The following is a 20,480-nucleotide window of genomic DNA, read 5'->3' as shown; positions in this document are numbered from 1 at the left end:
ATTACATTACAAATGAACCAAAAAGAAGAGAAAGAATGACCCCCCCCCCATTGTGTTTGTCAGGGATTCCCACCAAACATAAAATTATTTAAAATTTAACTTTTAATAATAAATTATAAAGGTATGCCCAGAAATTTACAGAAAAAGGTTAAAAAAATTAAGTTCTAGGCATACCTTTATAATTTATTATTAAAAGTTACGTTTTAAATAATTTTTTGTTCAGTGGGAATCCCTGACAAACACAATGGGGGGGGGGTGCAGTTAAATGGGTCATTCTTTCTCTTCTTTTTGGTTCATTTGTACTTTACTTGACCCTGCACACCATTCATTTGTTGATAGCTCACGTTCAATGGAGTTCCACCAAGACAGATTTAGGGTAAGGTGATAGCAGGTGCAGCCTTGGCTCCAGTTCTAGTCACCGGCAGCAACCAATTAGCTGGAAGCATTTACTGGTCTCTTTAAAAGTAAAGTTAAACTAAACATCTGAATGGTTGCTATGAGTTACAAGACCTGGAGCCTTTTATTAGCTTCCATTCCTGGTTTCTTCCAGCATGCAATGACCCTTCAGTGTGTACAAATTGTATTTATTGATCAGCAATTGCCACATTTGATTTCTTAGTAAGATGTGTAATAAAGTAGCTGTCCGTGTAACTAGCCTAATCACTAGCCCTCGGGCCTTCACCCCCTGACCAACCAGCCCGGCCTGCATATGGCTCATTACAGCACGACGATGCAGGCTGAAGATACCAGGGCACTACCCTCTACTGAGCTGCTTTGTGCCTTCAACTTTCTTTTTATTTTAAATTAGGTGCCTCTTATTCATTCTCTGTGGATTTTATGCAATTTATTTAATGAGCAAATAGAGAAAACACATGTTATAGTGTCCTTTATCCAATGGAAGGATGGGATGTATGTTGTTTTTATCTTAGCATTTCTCCTTACATGGTAACTAAAGTTTTGTACAGAAATGACAGATATATTAGATCATTTGTATGGTACTCTGCTGCCCCCTGGTGGGCACTGGGGCAAAATAAAGTGAATGCACAATGAATTGTGGGTTTGTTGGCTTATCCTTTGTGAGACTGCTGTCCTCTGGCTAAAGTATATTGGCACAAAATGAGCAAACAAAATTGATTAACAAATCAACTGCTAATTTAGCGTACCATTTTGCATGCTTAAAATATGTCTGTTTGATCCATGACAACTGAAGGCTCCTAAACAGTTTCAAATGGAGCCAGGCTGCATGCATAAATCCTCAAAACAAATGGGAAAATTGCTCCGATTTAAATTAATTTAGTTTTTAAGATATTGGTTGTTTGTACAGTTCTAAGTTAATGTATTTGAAACAACAGTGCCACCTGCAGTCCAGTTTGCTTGACTGGGAACAGCAGAAAACTACATTGGTGAAGGGCAGGGGGAAGTCTTGTGATGTTGCTGCTTAGCAATGTCCATTTCTCCTTGGCTGCCCCCATGGCTACAAAACAGCTTATTTATATAAACAATAGTAGTGTTTTTGAAGCAAATACAGCAGTTGTATCAGTGCAGGGCAACACTGCATTATATTTGTATTACTTTAAAACACTTTCATTTTTTGATGTTACTGTTCCTTTAAGGCTTAGTCCACACCAGGCGATTCGGGGAGATTTAGTGCCTGGCGACTAATTGCCTCTTCTTTGAGGCGACTTATCACCCCAACCGCTTCCTCTTCTCCTGTGCCGGCTGTAATGAGAGTCGCCCTTTTATTGGCCACCCCAAAACATTGTGTACATGTCACAAGGGTAGATAGAGATCTGCCAGCAGATACGGACCAGTAGATGACAACAGCCTACCATTGTCCAACAGTTCCATTAGATCTCCCTTGTGGATACCTTCATTGTTTAAATGCAATGTCAAGGAAATGAGTGTTTGTTAATAACTGGTCAGTCTTGTACAGTCTTCAGACTAGGCACCCTTGGCCCAGAAGCACTATAAGAGATTGCTGTCACTTTAATGTATCTGGGTGAGGGCTGTCTATGTGGAAGAACACTGTGCAATGAGCTGTTTGTGGGCAATGTGACTTTATAATGATTGAGAAGTGAAAGGAGTTTTGCATAGACTGATGACAACTCTGCAGAAGAGAAAGCAACAGCAGGAGGGTCAATCACTGAAAAGGATGTTAAATAAAGCCATTGTGAACCTACTGAGTTTGCTGTGCCATGTCCGACTAAAAGAGGCATTACATGCTCACTTGGCACATTCCCATATACTCTGTGATTCTCAGTACTCCATACTCCCAGTACTCTAAAGTTACATTTTTAAATTTGCCCTAAACTGCAATGTGTGCTCATTTGCTCTTTCATGAGATTTATAAAGTATCAGTGTTATAGGTTCTTCTATTACATGATTGTATTCAGGGCAAGGGCCACCATCAGAAACGAGAGGGCTGTCTACTAGTACGTTAGAAGGGCCCTTCCCCCAGGAAAGGACACGACTATTGGTCATCTAAGCCCTCATGGAGGTTAGCCCTGTCAACAACAGAATGGGGCCACAATAGAAAAAGAAGGGATTGCTCATTCATGACAATGCCACTGATCTGGCCTGGTCATGCCCCATTATGCCACAACCCAGGGTCAGACTGGGGGCCTGGGGCCCACTGAGGCTGCTGGCTCAAGGGCCCCCTTCCAACCCCTCTGCCCTGTCACAAAGCTCCCTCTGGGCCCCCCAGCCATGCCACAACCTGCCTCCAGCCTGCTCCCTCCCTCCCTTGCCCGGCTCTGGATCATATGATACAACTGGCAAGGTATTTAAAAGAGAAAGAGCCAATGTGGACTCCATGCATCGATCCATAGAGTGCTTAAGGGCTGAGAAATCATCTATAGGTAATGCTGTCTTCCTTAACAACCTTGCTACAGGCGCATCAACTGTAGGGGGGTGTATTCCAAACCTCTACGAACTCATCGGAAAAGGGATATAACATCTCCAATTTCCTCTCCACCGGTATTCCTTTGGATAACTTATTCCACTCTAGCAGGATAAGATCCTTGATCTCTTTGTGCAGAGGAAAGGCTGGCTTCTTTTTCTTAGAAAACAGCAGAGAAGTTTCTGCCTGTTCTGTCTCCTCTATATTCAAAGTAAGCTTAATAGCTTTAATTAGTGGACCCAAATGTCTTTGATCAAAAGCTAATTCTTCCTTGTTATCTGATGACACCTCAGTCTCAGAAGAACTATATTGAATAGAAATAGAATCTCTACTTCTGTGATGTACTTGCACTTCCATAGAATCTTCAACTGTTTGAAACACAGTCTCTTTAATCGAAGTCAACAGGGTATGCTGATCCCTGATCCCCACCCAAACAACACCGTTGCAACACAGGGACTGTGCTAAAAAAAGAAATAACCTGTCCCAACTCAGACAGAAGGAAATAGACTGTCAGTCCACAGGAAGGGGAGGGTCTTAGAGCTGCACAAATAATTGGTCCTTCTGTCCTGCCTTTGGTACCAGAGGGAAATACCCATTAGTGTTTTTACATGTTGATGGACATTGGCCAGGAAAAAGTAGCGGCTTATCCTCCACCTGCTTCTCTGATATGTGCAACTTCCCTTACATCTCTACTCATTCTGGTTTTGGAAGGAGTTATTGCAAGGGGTTACTAAAAAACAGTTGGTCTTCGGCTTGATATTTATAGGGTGCATTCAGTCCCAGGCTGCCCAATCCCAACGCAATAATCTCTTGAAAAAGGGGAAAAATAAGCACACCATACTTCGGCTTCTGCCTTCAAAGCAATGGTTTGAAGGCAGGAGCAGAAGTACAGGTATGGTGCGCTTCTTTTTCCCCTTTTGCAAGGGGTTACTGGCACAAAATGCGATGGTCACTGGCAGTTCCATTAAACTATTCAGGTGTTAGCTGAAACTGAAAAAAAGTGGAGGTGTGATGCGGTCGTTGTGGTACCATTGTGACCAGTTGACACTTGTGCTCACACCTGTGTTAGTTTATGTCAACACCTACCTGGATATTGGTGATTGTTTCCTTAAAGGGTTAAGAGCCTTGTATCCTTAACTGCCGACCAAATAAATATACCATTCATTCCTACTTCATTGGTATCACAACTTAAACTGCAACACACTTGCCTTTATTATATTTCCTGCATCATCTGGGTCAGTTAGCAGATCAGTTTGGCTACGAGTTGATGGTTGACTGCAAGTTCTACTTTGAAACTGCAGTAAAAAAAGCAGCTTTTTTTTGTTGCAAGGGGACCAAAATATATCTGCATTATACTTATTGCATATAAGATGTCTCATAAATGACACAGTTAGCTTATTCCACCTGTTTTATGTGAAAGTAGACCAATCAACATAGTTTAATGTTAAACAACCCAATCATCCAGTAATGTGGATGAACTGAACTTTTTCTATAATTGTGATAATAAGAGAGTGCTATGAATATTATTTTCAAAATAGTCTAGGCTTCGTCCATGGCAAGTAGAAAATTACTTAGTACTCAACCAAGCAGATTTTGGGCCCATCAGTTAGTAGCTCTTTAGTCAGCCCATGTACAGGACACATTTCAGATTGAGGTGCATTTTTAAACAAAAATAACCCGTGTGCTCAGACTGGTGCAATAAAACTTTTGCCAATGCTGATATTATTGGACTGAATCAGCCGTTTCTCTGCCAGTGGAAAACTGCTGGTAAAGAAACTGTTAGACTTAGCCTACCCAAACAAAATAAAATCACCCTCCGGCCTATGAATGAGACTAAACAGCAGTTTACTCAAAAAAATATTTATTGTATATAAGGGAAAGGATAACAGTTCAATGCACGCTACGGTCATAACTTTGCATAACTGAAAATCTCTTTCAGAAGCAGTTGTGACTTTAAGGCACAAAGTGACTCCTAGGGGCAGATTTATCAAGGGTCGAAGTGAATTCGAGGGAATTTTCGAAGTAAAAAAAAAAAACGAAAGTCAAAGTAATTTTTTAGATACTTCGACCATCGAATAGGATACTACGACTTCGAATTTACTTCAACTTCGATTCAAAGTAAAAATCGTTCGAATATTCGACCATTCGATAATCAAAGTACTATCTCTTTAAAAAAACTTTGACTTCAATACTTCGCCAAATTAAACCTGCCGAAGTGCTATGTTAGCCTATGGGGACCTTCTAGAGCAGTTTTCTAAGTCTTTAGAAATCGCTGAAATCATTCGATTGGAATGATTTAATCGTACGATCGAACGATTTTACTTCGATCGTTCGATTGCCAAATTCAAAGTATTTTAATTCGATGGTCGAATTTCAAAGTATTTTTTACTTCGAAAATTCGACCCTTGATAAATCTGTCCCCTAATGTCTGCAACAGATCTGGACTTTTACATATGCTTGCGAGGGCTCCAGCATCCATAGCGCAGCCTCAATTTATTATGATTATAGAGGTGCAGGCCAGGAATGCCATGGATACTCTGTATAATGGTTTATGTGCTATGCTAACAACAAAAGTGGGCTTGCGTATGTACATAAATGCCCATTTTGCCATCATTAATTACTAATAGTGGCAACCCCATCATCAGCCAGTTAGGAAACAACTCAACTCTTCCACTGGCTGTTGAAAGATAGGACATGTAATAAATAATCACCTATTAGGTGCAGATAGCTCATTGATTGCATGAGTTCAGGATTGTAACGGCTAGCAATCTAGCCTTTTTCAAAGTGCTAATACAAACAAGAGTGCCTTATATACTGGGCAGTATGGGTATATTAAGCACTCTCGTTGTTTGTATTAGCACTTTGAGAAAGGCTAGATTGCTAGCGGAAACGTTAGTCTCCTGGTAATAAATGTACATATTTATTCCTGCTCTCTAAAGACCTTGGTGACTTCATTTCGTTATGAATAATACTGTCTGCGGTGTTGCAATAAATAAATATATACTGTATATATATATATATATATATATATATATATATATATATATATATTTTTATTAATTACGGAATATATAATTCTGCTATAGTACCAGTCATTTGGGCCTAAGCATGCATGTGAGCTTGTGTTTGCAGTAGGCTATGAAACACATGGATTAAATACTTCTGGTTGTGCAACAGAACAATATAGGATAATAGGATTCAGTCCAGGAATACTTAAATAAGTGCTGCACTCTCTGACAAACAGGCGGACTCCATCACACCTGCAATGCAAGAGGCAGGCTCTGTAGTGCTATAAACGGAGTGATCCTGTATATGTCTCTCTATCTGACACTCTGAGACATGTGCAATGGGGTCAGCATCTCTTCAAAGATGGCCCCTTTGACATTGGAGCCCCGGAGATTGGCTTCCTGCAGGTCACATCCCGAGAGGTCACAGTTCTGTTAAAGACAAGAGAGGTAAATTCATTGGACAGAGGCTGCACCACTTAAAGGGGAACTCCACAAAAACATCTTGAAAAGTAAACATATTTTCAAGCAACTTTGCAATATACATCAATTAAAAAATATGCAGACTTTGTGATTTTTAATGGTTTGGAACAGTTCTCTAAGACTAGCCCCCTGCTCTGCTGCTGATCTGTCTGACTACTTTGCTGAGCTGGCTGACTACTGTTTGTATCAGCACCCATCTGTCCCAAGCCTACATCCTCCAAACCCCACAATTCCCTGCACACTAGATTTCAACAAGGAACGGTTTGGAAACTTCGGGCGACTCTGGAAAGCTGAAGCGTTCCGAGTGCCATCCAGCCGGCGATTTACATTCTAGTCGTCGGGAAGTCATTGCGGGGAGATTAGTCACCCGAAAAAGAAGAGATTTGTCACTGGGCGACTAATATTCCTGAATAGCATCGTGTGCCACCACCCTTTGTCTGTTTACATAATATCTACCCTGCCCGTCAGCAGAACAATGGAAAGGTAACCAGATAACATCTCCCTGGTACATATAAGAACAGCACTCAATAGTAAAAATTCTCTTCTATCCGCAGTAGCTAATACATATCATAGCTTTTTCCCCGATCAGTCACCTTTCACAGCTTTAGTCACATGCCTTCAAGTATTCAGTCAAACCAAATCCAAATTCTGCAGAAAGTTCTGGGATTCAGGCTAACCCAATTTTAGATTAAAGAAGAAAAACAAAAAATATCACACTTGTAGGAATGCTTCCACCGAGCCCTTCATGTTATCTGCCCACTCACCTCTAGGTCTGTTCCTGCCAGGGTAGCGCCCCGTAGGTTGCAGTTTTTCAGTTTGGCATTTTTAAGAGTTGCTACACGTAGGTTAATCCCAGTCATCTGACTGCCTTCCATGTCAACGCCCTTCAGATTAGCACCTGTCAGGTAGAAGAGGTAAAAAAAAAAAAAAAAAGACGGCATTGGGGTATATTTATCAAAGAGTGAAGTTAGAGATCACCACAGTCCTCTAGAGTGAAATTCCGCCTCTCTCCATTCATTTCTATGGGATTTTGAAAGGCGTTTTTATCAAAGGATGAACTCTCACCCACTGATAAATACTCATTTAAAAATCCCATAGAAATGAATGGAGGCGGAATTTCACTCGAGGACTGTGGCGACCTCTAACGCCACACTTTGATAAATATACCTCATTGGCTGTTAAAGGACAAGGAAAGTTTAAACTAAAGAAATAGGCTACAAATGTTGTAGATTATGTTTTGTGCTTCTGTACCAGCCCAAGGCAACTACAGCCCTTTAGCAGTAAAGATCTGTGTCTCCAAAGATGCCCCAGTAGCTCCCCATCTTCTTTTCTGCTGACTCACTGCACATGCTCTGTGCTGCTGTCAGTTAGTGAGCTTAGGGACCGACTCAAAATATACAGTACAGATAGAATAGAAATGTCACAGTTTAAGATTGATTAGTAAGTAATACAGATAATTACTACATGACAGCACAGAAACCAGTGCAATTAGCATCAGCATTTAATATTCCACCCCATAGCATAAATTAAGACAACCCTAAGCTTAGCTTTTTAACAGTTGCTCAGAGCCCACTGAGCATGTGAGTGTCGCAGAAACTTTCCAAGATGGTGACCCCCTGTGACAAGTTTGAAGTCCTGGATCATTGCTGCTATTGAGAACTGAAACTTTTGGCTGGTGCAATAAATTCAGTATATAAAACATGGCATTTTTAGGTCTATTCATTTTTAGGGTTTAGTTTTCCTTTAATGAGTAAAACCACTAATGTGTGAATTCATTGTTGTGAAGCAAAATGAGGGCAATTTTGATTTTTTACCTTCTAAATTTGCTTTTAAGCCAGATGGGTCCTCAAAATTACATCCTTTAAGAGACGCCCCTTCTGCATTGGAGCAGAGCATCTTCACACCCTGGAGATTGGCCCCCTGCAGAACAGAAATACCTACATTGCATCACTTCATCAGGATCAGTGTTATGCCATTATAAACATTATTCATTGTCACATCCAGGCAACGGTCACTACACAGATTCCCCGAAAACTAACAAATGAAATAAAGCTTTAACATTATATCAGATCAGTGCACCTTGCAGAAGCAGAATTTGATAGACTTACATCCAGTACAGATCCAGAGAGGTCAGCCCTCTCCAAGCAGGATCCACATAGATTTGCATGAGCCAGATTGCATCGACTTAGGTTGGCCATCTTAAAGTTTATATATCTTAGGTCCAAGCGAGAGAGGTCAGCACCACTGAAATTGAGACCCTGCAAAGGAAGAAGGATTTAAAGGAGACATTGTGTGTAAAAAATAAGAATGTACCAGTGCGTTATACTCATTTAGATATAGATGAAATATGCTTAAAAAAGTAGTGTTTCAGGCGGATTTATTGAATATTTCTGCAAAAAACCCTAATAATCCCGCTCTTCTCTTCCACTTCCTGCTCCCTGAATTCCCAGGCTGTGCAGGGGAGCCAGCGGCACTCAGCTCAGTGCACTGTAGGACAGGAACCAATCAGCAGCTAGCAGGACCTGATAGGGAACCGAGGCCTGTCTGTGCTTGCGTGACTGCAGGGCTGTGATTGGCTGTCCCCCTCATACTGTGCTTCTGGCAGAAATCATTAGGACATGCCCATCCCTCATATGAGTCAGGGACCAGTGAACATCTATAGGGAGCTCTAATAAAGGGGCTATTTTTAAAGATAATAATTTTAAGCACCATGTAAAAGCAACACCATACATTGCTCATAATTGCCTAAAAATTATGTTTTTTTCATTTATCCTATATGTCTCCTTTAACTATCATAAAAGAAAATGGATGTCTCCCATAAATGTGTCCTTCTAACATGAAACCTATCGTGTATATTCTACATCTAACTAACTGTTTGGTCAGCTTGGACCACCGGTTTCTCCCCACCACCAACTTTGTATCCAGCACTACCTAAAGCTTTGAATTCTTACCAATAACACTTGTGAATACATAATAGTGCAAATATTGAGGATAACCGAAGTTAGTTGATGTTCGTGTCCAAGACACAAGCATAGCTACTATACTCACCTGGCAACGCAATTCTGATTTGGTGGGAGTGGCTAAAAGGAACCGAATAAACTCTTTACGGGAGATGGGAGAATGATCATCTGCAGGTTGGGAATTCTAGTAAAAGGAAGATGAAGTTAAGAAGGGCAAAGAAATACAACACAGCATGAATGGAACAGTACAACACTATAGTGTGCATGTGCCTGCCCAGGGGATACTTGAAAAAAATCAATGAAATTACTGGCACAGCTCATAAGGAGATCTGCATAAAGCAAAGTTTTCATCAACTCTCTATTATAACAAACCAATTTACTCAATGGCGTAGCCCAAAACCCAACACATAATATGCATCACAGCATCATTTATGGTTGCTGTGGTCTTGAAGAGTGTTTCAAAATACATAGTAGCAAGGACAGAAGAGAGACTAATACAGTTCAATTCACACTAAATAACAGATTAAATTAGCCAAATCTGCATATGCTTATTACTTTCTTCTTTTAAAGGAGAACTAAATCCGATTGAAAGAAGCAGCCTAGGAATGTTGTACATTATGTTTTGGGCTTCTGTACAAGTCCAAGGCAACCACAGCCCCTTAGCAGTAAAGGTCTGTGTCCCCAAAGATGCCCCAGTAGCTCCCCATCTTCTTTTCTGCTGTATCACTGCACATGCTCTGTGCTGCTGTCACTTACTGAGTTTAGGGACCCACTCACAATATACAGTACCCATAGAATATAAATATCACAATATAAGGATGATTAATTAATACAGATAATTACTACATGGCAGCACAGAAACCAGTGCAACTAGCATCAGAATTTCATAATCAGCCCTGTAGCATCAGCTTATATTACAGACAAATCTCATTTTCTGCATGATAATTATTGACGACCCCTAAGCTTAACGTCTCAACAAGCTGCTCAGAGCCCACTGAGCATGTGAGTGTCGCAGAGACTTTCCAAGATGGTGACGCCCTGTGACAAGTTTGAAGTCCTGGATCATTGCAGCTACTGAGAAGCTGAAATTTTAGGCTGGTACAATAAGTTCTGTATGTAAAATATGGTATTTTAAATGTATTAATTTTTAGGGTTTAGCTCTATTTTAAGGGCAACGGGAGATGGGACTTGCTCATCAAGTCATGATTTTTAGTAGCAGCAAACTAAAAAAATACCCAAATTTACCCTTGCACCTGGTATTGTTGGAAATTCTTGCCTTTAAATGCACACTGTCCCATTTTCAGGTAAAAATCACACTGCACAAACCTGTGCTGCTAAAAAAACGAGTCTGCTCATTTGTTTTTCATTTCTTGTATTTATTCACTATTCTGCTTTGATGTATATTTGATAAACCTTGCACTAGTAAACTGCTATACTGTTACGATCACAGGTACCTGCTTAAAAAGTTATTTTCTAACCCTGGGAGCCTTCAGTTCAGCTCTGCAGAACATGTTTTAAGTTACCACCCCAGTCTCACCTTTATGGCCACTTCTAAGTGTTCTATCAAAGAATCAATGCCAAAGAACTTGGCCTCTTCCAGTACTCCTGTAAGATAAATCGGAGTCACATAATCCTACATTAGCAGCACACCATGCAGATAGATGACCGTCTTAAAAACACTCACCCAGCAGGTTGACTCCATCATTGACAATTAGCTGCCCGTGACGCAGGAAGTTTAGGATCGGCTCAAAATATTCCGGGCTACGGTCAATCAGGAACGCACCTGTATGATCCCTTTTATTTCCCCAGGCATCTGACAAGAGCAGAGATCCAATTAAGTGTATACATATACAAAGAATGGACACAAAGGTTTGGTCTGGTATATAACGGTTTGCTAAGAGCTGCCTTTTCAAATAACTTCATGATAATGACTAGTATATAAAATGAACAGAGAACACTTATAAAAATAATTTAAAGAGGAAAGAGATTGAGGTGGAAGAGCAATAGCTATGATTTTTTTTGTGATGTTTCCTGTTTTATGCTTTGAAACAAACAGGGACTGTGCAAACAAGTCTGTGCTTCTTTATTAATTACCTCCATCACTGAACATGTGGGACAGCATGCTGTCTGGCTCCTTACTGACAAGTGTGCTCCTGTAAATGAAACAGGAGAAAATCCGTAAGCAAAGAAGAAGAAAATCCACCTGCAATAATAAATTCCCCAGGACCAGGAGCTAGTTAAAAAAATGACCCTGTGCTACTCCATGCTCAACACAGGAAACTGCTTCTCTGTAGCTATAGATATTTCTTGGAACAGCAACACCAAAAGTGTTTTAAAAGAATGACAATATAACGTAGTGTTTCCTTGTACTGGTAAAACTGGTGTGTTTGCTTTAGAAGCTCTACAATAGCTTATATAAACAAGCTGCTGTGTAGCCATGGGGTCAGCCATTCAAAGGAGAAAAAGGAGAAAAGGCACAAGGATACACAGCAGATATAGGATGAGCTCTTTAGTATACAATGGGATTCTTCGGAACTTATCTGTTATCTTCTGTGTATCTTGTGCTTGAATGGCTGCCCCCATGGCTACACACCAGCTTGTTTATATTAAAGGGATCCTGTCTTTGGAAAAAATGTTTTTTTCAAAACGCATCAGTTAATAGTGCTGCTCCAGCAGAATTCTGTACTGAAATCCATTTCTCAAAATAGCAAATAGATTTTTTTATATTCAATTTTGAAATCTGACATGGGGCTAGACATTTTGTCAATTTCTCAGCTGCCCCTGGTCTTGTGACTTGTGCCTGCACTTTAGGAGAGAAATGCTTTCTGGCAGGCTGCTGTTTTTCCTTCTCAATGTAACTGTGAAATGTCTCAGAGGGACATGGGTTTTTACTATTGAGTGCTGTTCTTAGATCTACCAGGCAGCTGTTATCTTGTGTTAGGGAGCGGTTATCTGGTTACCTTCCCATTGTTCTTTTGTTTGGCTGCTGTGGGGGGGGGGGGGGTGATATCACTCCAACCTGCAGCAGTAAAGAGTGATTGAAGTTTATCAGAACACAAGTCACATGACTTGGGGTAGCTGGGAAATTGACAATATGTCTAGCCCCATGTCAGATTTCAAAATTGAATATAAAAAAATCTGTTTGCTCTTTTGAGAAATGGATTTCAGTGCAGAATTCTGCTGGAGCATCACTATTAATGGATTCATTTTGAAAAAAATGTTTTTTCCCATGACAGTATCCCTTTAACTTTAGTAGTGTTTCTGAAGCAAACACACTAATTTTACTAGTGCAGTGCAACACTACAGTATATTGTCATTCCTTTCAAACACTTTAATTTTTTGGTGTTACTGTTCCTTTAACATTTCATTAGAAGTCATCCTGCTAATTGTACTGTAATAAAAAAGCTCTACAGTGCTGGTGACATCTGCATTTATAAGCTGGAGGCATTAGAACCATCACTTTGTCAAGTGTACACCCGATTCTTTCTATTTTTTCTATTGGATGAGTGCTGGAGGGCCTTCTGTCCAACTCAGCTCAGCACTCCTGTATTCTTTCAAGACCCCCATGCCATGTCATGTGAGTCAGAGGCATTTTAATGCAGTGTAAGCCAAAATGTTACGCAGCCCTTTTCCATCAGTGAATTGAACCACTTATAAAATGCACTGTCCTGTGGAAGTCTCTACAGCATTTTATTCTCATGCACATTTACAAGTCTATGAAGGATACATGGGGTCGGTAAAAACAACAGCTGTAACCGTAGGCTAATTCAGTTTAGATGGTGTTGCCACCAATGAATTATAGCCTGATATTCTTCCATTCCATGTACACCCGAAGCTGTAAAGAATTATATATCAGTTCGTTGTTGGACTTCTGCTATAATCTTGTTTGTTTATGTAAAACACAATAAAAATGGGTTAAACACTAAAAATAACAGCAGCATTTTTCCTATAAAAAAGCACAGACTCTGTCTTGAAAGGTAGGGACCCATTATTCCCCCCCCCCACTTATGTGGAGTTCACCATGTGAAAATAGGGGGTTTATGTAGTACCAGGAATAATCATTTCCCCCTCAACAGCAATGCTAAGTAAATAATTAATGCGTTTGTGGTTAAGTTAAAAAATAATGGAAGCAAACAGCTGTGACTAAAGGTGGCCATACACAGAAAGATACACTTGTTTGGCGATGTTGCAAAAACAAGTGAATCTCTCCCCAATATGTCCACCTTAAGGGCGTGATCTGATCATTGGGCCTTATCATAATACAAAGAATACATGAGGTCAGATTGTTTGACCGCATCAACGAACAGATTCAGTCCGCAATCTGATGCATTTTTTACCCTTGCCCGATCAACATCCCAGATATCGATCGGGGAAGTGAGTCAAAGAGCCTAATACACGGGCCAATAATCTGCCAACTGTCTGTGATCCCGTGCAAATACTTACACCGGGTATGATGCAAGCCCTGATGAAACTACTTTGTGATTTTTTAGCCCTAAACTAGGAACCTACCTTGTAGTGGTAAAATATCGACCTCCCACATTAAGGGTTAACCAGTCTGTATGACCGCCTGTTAGTTGCTCAGGGATCTCAAAACTGGCCATTGGGTCTACACAACACATAAGAGAGATGGTGTGAAGTAAACAGGGTCAATGTGAATACACAGTAGGTCCTACATCTTTTGTCAGGTAGGTGGAATCTTAACTTACCAACTTCTGACTCCTCCTCAGCCACGTAGAGGACATCATCATCTCTAAGACAAAGAGAAGGCAGGCAGCACATGAATAAACCAGATAAAGTCTGCTTGATAAGGCTGTATGTGTTGTCATTTGGTAACAGGCATAAAACACTCTGGGGGGTGTTTTTGGGTGGCCCGACGAGCCTCTACTGCATCCATACAATCTGATGTAATTGTATCGGAGATTGCGACTGCTCATTGCAGAAGGCGCAAGTCACTTTATGCCCCAATACAATTCCCACAGCATAATAATATTATAATCAATCAAAAAGATTTAACCAAAGTGAATAAAACAAATTGACACACAATTAAAGACATATAGATGATGTAAAAATTTGACAGCTAAAACATATTTCAAGGAGCAATAAACAACTATATTCAACATTGGTCCATGAATAAAAGTCCTCCCTACACAGGCTACTGTTAGCTGCCAACTTGCTGCCACCCAAAAAGCTCCAACAAATATCAGGCAGAAAGGGCAGGGGAACAAACTATCAACATTGCAATATTTCCTTTCTTTTTTTAAAGAAGAAGGAAAGGTTAAAACAAAGTAAGCCTTATCAGAAAGGTCCACCTAAATATACCAGTAAACCCTCAAAGTAGTTCTGCTCGGAGTCCTCTGTCAAAAGAAACACTGCATTTCTTTCCTTCTATTGTGTACACATGGGCTTCTGTATCAGACTTCCTGCCTTCACCTTAATCCTCCGTGCCCCGGGCGTGAGCATGCTCAGTTTGCTCCTCTTCCCCCCCCCACCATCCCTTCTCTGCTGTAATCTGAGTCCAGAGCTACGAGTGAGCAGGCAGAGACTCAGACAGGAAGTGATGTCACACCAAGCCAATACTGCAGCTGCTATCCTAAACAAGAGATATTCTAGAGCTTTTTACTCATGTATGGTAAAACATTCTACAGAATAAATATAGCATTCTAGCTTGCACTATTGCAGCTAATATATTAGCAATAAAATGCCTCTGTAGCTTTCCTTCTCCGTTAAAGCAGAAGGAAAGCTACCAAAGCAGTTTATCGCTAATAGATTAGCCACAATAGTGCAAGCTTAACACTATATTTATTCTGCAGAATGCTTTACCATACCTGAGTAAACAGCTCTAGACACCGTTTGTTTAGTATAGCAGCTGCCATATTAGCTTGGTGTGACATCACTTCCTGCCTGAGTCTCTCCCTGCTCACTCATAGATCTGGGCTTAGATTACAGCAGGGAGGGGAGAAAAGGGAGGGGGATAGGGAGAGAGGAGCAAACAGAGCATGCTCAAGTCCGAGCCCTGGAAGTTTAAGCTGAAAACAGGAAGTCTGATACAAAAGCCCATGAGAGGACAGAGGACTCAGAGCAACATTACTTTGAGGGTTTACTGGTGTATTTATAAAGATAAAGCTTACTTAGTTTTAGCCTTTCCTTCTTCTTTAAACAGTGCGTGTAAAATCGATTCTCCTCCTTTCCAAGAGGAGAAAGAAGTTAAATCCAATTAACAGGCACAGTTCAACCCTCTGATCTCCTTATCTGTAAACCTGAGATACAGGTGACAATTGAAGGAAGGAGAAAGCTTTGCTAATGATAAACTCAGGGCTGAATTGTCCATGTAAGTTTTGGTCTATTATCTACCACTCCACTGGATAGTATGATTATATGCACTGCAGTGTGTGTGTGTGCTGATGTCTTCATCCCTACGGTGTTTTGCTATCTCAGACAGTACCGGATGAGAGAGATGTCATCTATCTGTCCTCCATTTTCATTGAACACTTGCGTTGCTTGGATTCCAAATGTGATGCTGGCCAGGGAGAGCAGGTCTGAGAGCGACCCAGTGACTGGAATCACCTTATGCACAGAGTAAAAGATAGAAAGCAATCAGCTTCATATACAGTCATATGAAAAAGTTTGGGAACCCTCTCAGCCTGCATAACAATTTACTCCACTTTCAACAAAAAAGATAACAGTGGTATGTCTCATTTCCCAGGAACATCTGGGGCGGGGTGTTTTCTGAACAAAGATTTTTAGTGAATCAGTATTCAATTAAATCAAATGTAAAAAACTGGCTGTGCAAAAAGTTAGTAATTTTGCTCATTTGAATGCATGTAACTGCTCAATACTGATTACTGGCAACACCAAATTGGTTGGATTAGCTCATTAAGCCTTGAACTTCATAGGCAGGTGTGTCCAATCATGAGAAAAGGTATTTAAGATGGCCAATTGCAAATTGTGCTTCTGTTTGACTCTCCTCTGAAGAGTGACAGCATGGGATCTTCAAAGCAATTCTCAAAATATCTGAAAACAAAGATTGTTCAGTATCATGGTTTAGGGGAAGGCTACAGAAAGCTATCTCAGAGGTTTAAACTGTCAGTTTCAACTGTAAGGAATGTAATCAGGAAATGCCACAGGCACAGTTGCTGTAGAACCCAGGTCTGGCAGGCCAAGAAAAATACAGGAGTAGCATATGTGGAGGATTGTGAGTGGTTACAGACAACCCAAATTATACCCAAAGACCTGCAAGAACATCTTGCTGCAGATGGTGTATCTGTACGTCGTTCTACAATTCAGCACAATTTTCACAAAGAACATCTGTATGGCAGGGTGATGAGAAAGAAGCCCTTTCTGCACTCACACCACAAACAGAGTCGCTTGTTGTATGCAAAAGCTCATTTAGACAAGCCACATTCATTTTGGAACAAAGTGCTTTGGACTGATGAGACAAAAATTTAGTTATTTTGTCATAACAAAAAGCTCTTTGCATGACGGAAGAAGAAGACTGCAATCCAAGAAAAACACCCGCTACTTACTGTCAAATTTGGTGGAGGTTCCATCATGTTGTGGGGCTGTGTGGCTAGTTTAGGGACTGGGGCCCTTGGTAAAGTCGAGGGTCGGATGAATTCAACCCAATATCAACAAATTCTTCAGATAATGTTCAAGAATCAGTCACAAAGTTGAAGTTACGCAGGGGTTGGATATTCCAACAAGACAATGACCCTAAACACACTTCAAAATCTACAAAGGGAGAAGTACAATATTCTGGAATGGCCATCCCCGGACTTGAATATCATCGAAAATCTGTGGGATGATTTGCAGCAGGCTGTCCATGTCTCAGCAGCCATCAAATTTAACTGAACTGGAGAGATTTTGTATGGACGAATGGTCAAAAATAGCGCCACCCAGCATCCAGACACTCATCAAAGGCTATAGAAGGAATCTAGAGGCTGTTACATTTGCAAAAGGAGGCACAACTAAATATCGATGTAGGGGAAAAGTAGTGATGAACTTTAGTTGCTGCAAAATAAGTGCTTTTATTGAACACTATATGTTTCGAGCTTCGCTATTTATCAAGCGTCCTTGCACTTGATAAAGAGCGAAGCCCGAAACCTGTAGTGTTCAATAAAAGCACTTATTTTGCAGCAACCCACTGCATCTGACTAAAGTTCATAACTACTTTTCCCACGTGTTCTAGGCTTCATTGGACGGAAGCACAGTGATTGAACAGTCTGGTTGAATCCACTCTACTTGCTTATTAAATATTGATGTAATATCTCTGTTGGGGTGCCCAAATTTCTGCACCTGTCTAATTTTGTTATGATGCATATTGCATATTTTCTGTTAATCCAATAAACATCATGTCACTGTTGAAATACTACTGTTTCCATAAGGCATTTTATATATTAAAAGGAAGTTGCTACTTTGAAAGTTCAGCCAATGATAAAAAAAAACACCAAAGAATTAAGAGGGGTTCCCAAACTTTTTCATATGACTGTACCTGTTAATGGGTGACGTCCTTGTTAGACGTTTTATATATATATATCTATATATATCTATATATATCTATATATATCTATATATATATATATATATATATATATATATATATATATATATATCTATATGTTTAACAAGGTTTCAATTCACCCAGCTATTGTAATACACTGCAACCATAATTCTACAATAACCAGACATTTATAGCCAATTGACAACTGGAATACATGGCTGCTCACACAAACTGATAAAATAGAACTGGCAGAGAAGCCTATGTGTTGGCTGTTGTAGTTCCACTTCAGTTGGAGAATAGAAGGCTGCCTGTGCAAGGGTTATAGTATATTGAAAGGTTATAATTATATGACAGCAAGAACAGTTAATAAAGAGGGGTCCCTGGTAGTTGTGTGGACTTTTTACTGTATCTACTCTCCCCCCATTGATCCCTGTAATGGTACAGTCTGAGAGCAGCTAATAGCCTCTATGCCCTGGTCCTTGTTGCATTATCTTAAAAGGTCCCTCCACCCCATTACACTTTTTTTTTCATGAAGCAAAAAATCTATTTTTGGTTAAAAGATGCCCTTTAACTTTCCGTCCCAAGCGTGTCTTTAACACCTCGCCTACAAGCACCCAATATGGGCTCATCTCAGTACAAATCTACGGACTAGTTTCGCTCCTGTGGAACTAAAAGTGCCAGAAGTCACCGAGTCGCCTATCCCAGACGCGAGGAGCAGCAGGTTGTAGAACCCTGCGCCACTGGCTGCACCTAAAACCTAATGGCGGCCGCAGCAGCACCGACTGCTTTGCTTAGCCTGCACTTCCGTACTCACCTTTCCGTGCAACGGGCTTCCCCTCACAAACAGGGTGACCCGCCTCATGCTCAGGTCTCCTGTGCAAACCCGGAAGAAAGCAGAGGCTTGACGTGACAGCATCCCGCATTGGCCAATCAAAATTGCCTCCAAGCGCTGGGACCAATAGCAAGCGCCCGGCTAATTCTAGTAAGAGAGTGGAACCGCTTTACTATAGTTGTAACTTGCCTGTCATTTTGAGTGCTGGCAGGCTGTGCCCACTTCAGCTTTCCGCCTGGAATAAAGAGTAATGACTGTATTTTTGTTGGGTAAAGTTCCTTTGTCTGAAAGATGCTTTGTAGAACGGTACTGCTTGCAATATAATGCCTGGCAAACATTCTACAACTTTAAAGGGATACTAAAATAAAGGCTTGATAAAGTGCCCTGTGAGGCCCCAAACGTTGCCATTTTTGTCTACTTGATACATACCCCCCAACATTCTGGAAACTAAAAGAGGGACTAAAAAGTTGCCACGCGTTTCGTTTTTTGTGGCCACACCCCCTAATTACCATGTTCATTTCACAAAATTTGGCAGGATTTGAAAGTTTGAACCTATTTCTGTGTTTTTTTTCCAGTTATTTCAGTTTTGCTAATGAAGGTGACTTGCCTTTTAATCTGTGAGTCTAACTTTTCCCAAGGGACCTGTTATCTAGGGTTGCCACTGGTATTACAAATTTACCGGCAATGTATTTACCGGTAAATTTGTAATATGCTTCTTCCTGCGTCCGTGGCTCGGCCCCATCCCTTTTGACATCACGGCCCGCCCATTTTGACATCACTGCCCGCCCCTTTGTTTCCCTGCCCCCCACCAGCCGGTAAAGCTTTTTAAAAAAGGTGGCAACCCTAGTTATCTTATATTGTTACAATGACTTATTTTTTTTACTTAAAATTGTTACAAAAGTATCTTATCTGCAGCTGTGGGTGTTCTGGGCTCTCTGCCAAAAGTAAATTAAGTTAGAAACTTTGTTTCTTTTTCTGGCTGTTCAGTGCAGAGAAAATTGGAACTTTCCAGTAAAAATGAGGGACTGCATGTTGAGCTGTCAAAAGAGGGACTGTCCCTCTAAAGACGGGACAGTTGGTATGTTGATATGAGCCAATAAAAATCACAAAGCACAGCATTTACTTTGTTAGTGTGCAGCGGTCTTATGGATATTGCATTTACTTACCCATGGCAGATTGGGTAATTGACTGCTAAGCACCTGGTCCCAAGGGATAAGGCACAGAGGTTGAGCACGAATACTTTAATGGGGAAAAAAAATAATTTCAAAACGTATCAGATAAAGTGATACTGACGTGTTCCTATAAAAATAGGAACGTGGTAGCGGCGACCCTCCGACACCATTAAATCATCTTTCTGAGTTGTTTCAGTCACACTGGGCTGGGGGCAGCGATCCCTCAATAGGCTAATTACAAATGAAAACAGGACTCCAGCCTATGGAGGGATCATGCCGCCCACAGCCAGCGTGACTGAAACAACTCAACAAGATGATTTAATGGTGTTTCGAGGGTTGCCGTTTCTAAGGTTTGCCGGGCTGGGGCAGCTTTGGTGAGCTTCTAGCTGCTTATATTTTGTGTGCAGCTTCTTGTCACTGATACAGACGCGTTCCTGTTTTTACAGGAACGTGTCAGTATCACTTTAATAATGCTGCTCCAGCAGAATTCTGAAAAGAAATCAGAAGAGCAAACAGATTTTCTTATATTTAAGAAAATTCATGGGGCTAGACATATTGTCAGTTTCCCAGCTGCCCCCAGTCATGTGACTTGTGCTCTGTTAAATTCCAGGCACTCTTTACTGCTGTACTGC

At 40.7% G+C, this 20,480-nt stretch overlaps 1 protein-coding gene across 1 annotated transcript; it reads right to left on the bottom strand.

Annotated features, from left to right (window-relative positions):
- Positions 1-4,743: 4,743 nt before the first annotated feature.
- kctd9.S (potassium channel tetramerization domain containing 9 S homeolog) lies at positions 4,744-18,739 on the bottom strand. The gene is given in 12 exon segments (NM_001097914.2): positions 4,744-6,336; positions 7,152-7,285; positions 8,202-8,307; positions 8,496-8,645; positions 9,436-9,531; positions 10,885-10,952; positions 11,032-11,160; positions 11,442-11,500; positions 13,857-13,953; positions 14,054-14,097; positions 15,790-15,911; positions 18,659-18,739. Coding segments are annotated over 12 exon segments (1,170 nt in total). The 5' UTR covers positions 18,707-18,739; the 3' UTR covers positions 4,744-6,219.
- Between the last annotated feature and the right edge of the window lie 1,741 nt (positions 18,740-20,480).

This window comes from Xenopus laevis, chromosome 3S (genome assembly GCF_017654675.1).
Source record: "Xenopus laevis strain J_2021 chromosome 3S, Xenopus_laevis_v10.1, whole genome shotgun sequence".
In the NCBI taxonomy this organism is placed as follows: Eukaryota; Metazoa; Chordata; class Amphibia; order Anura; family Pipidae; genus Xenopus; species Xenopus laevis.
The sequence above is the reverse complement of the archived record's forward strand: the minus strand, read 5'-3'. Positions and strand labels throughout refer to the sequence as shown.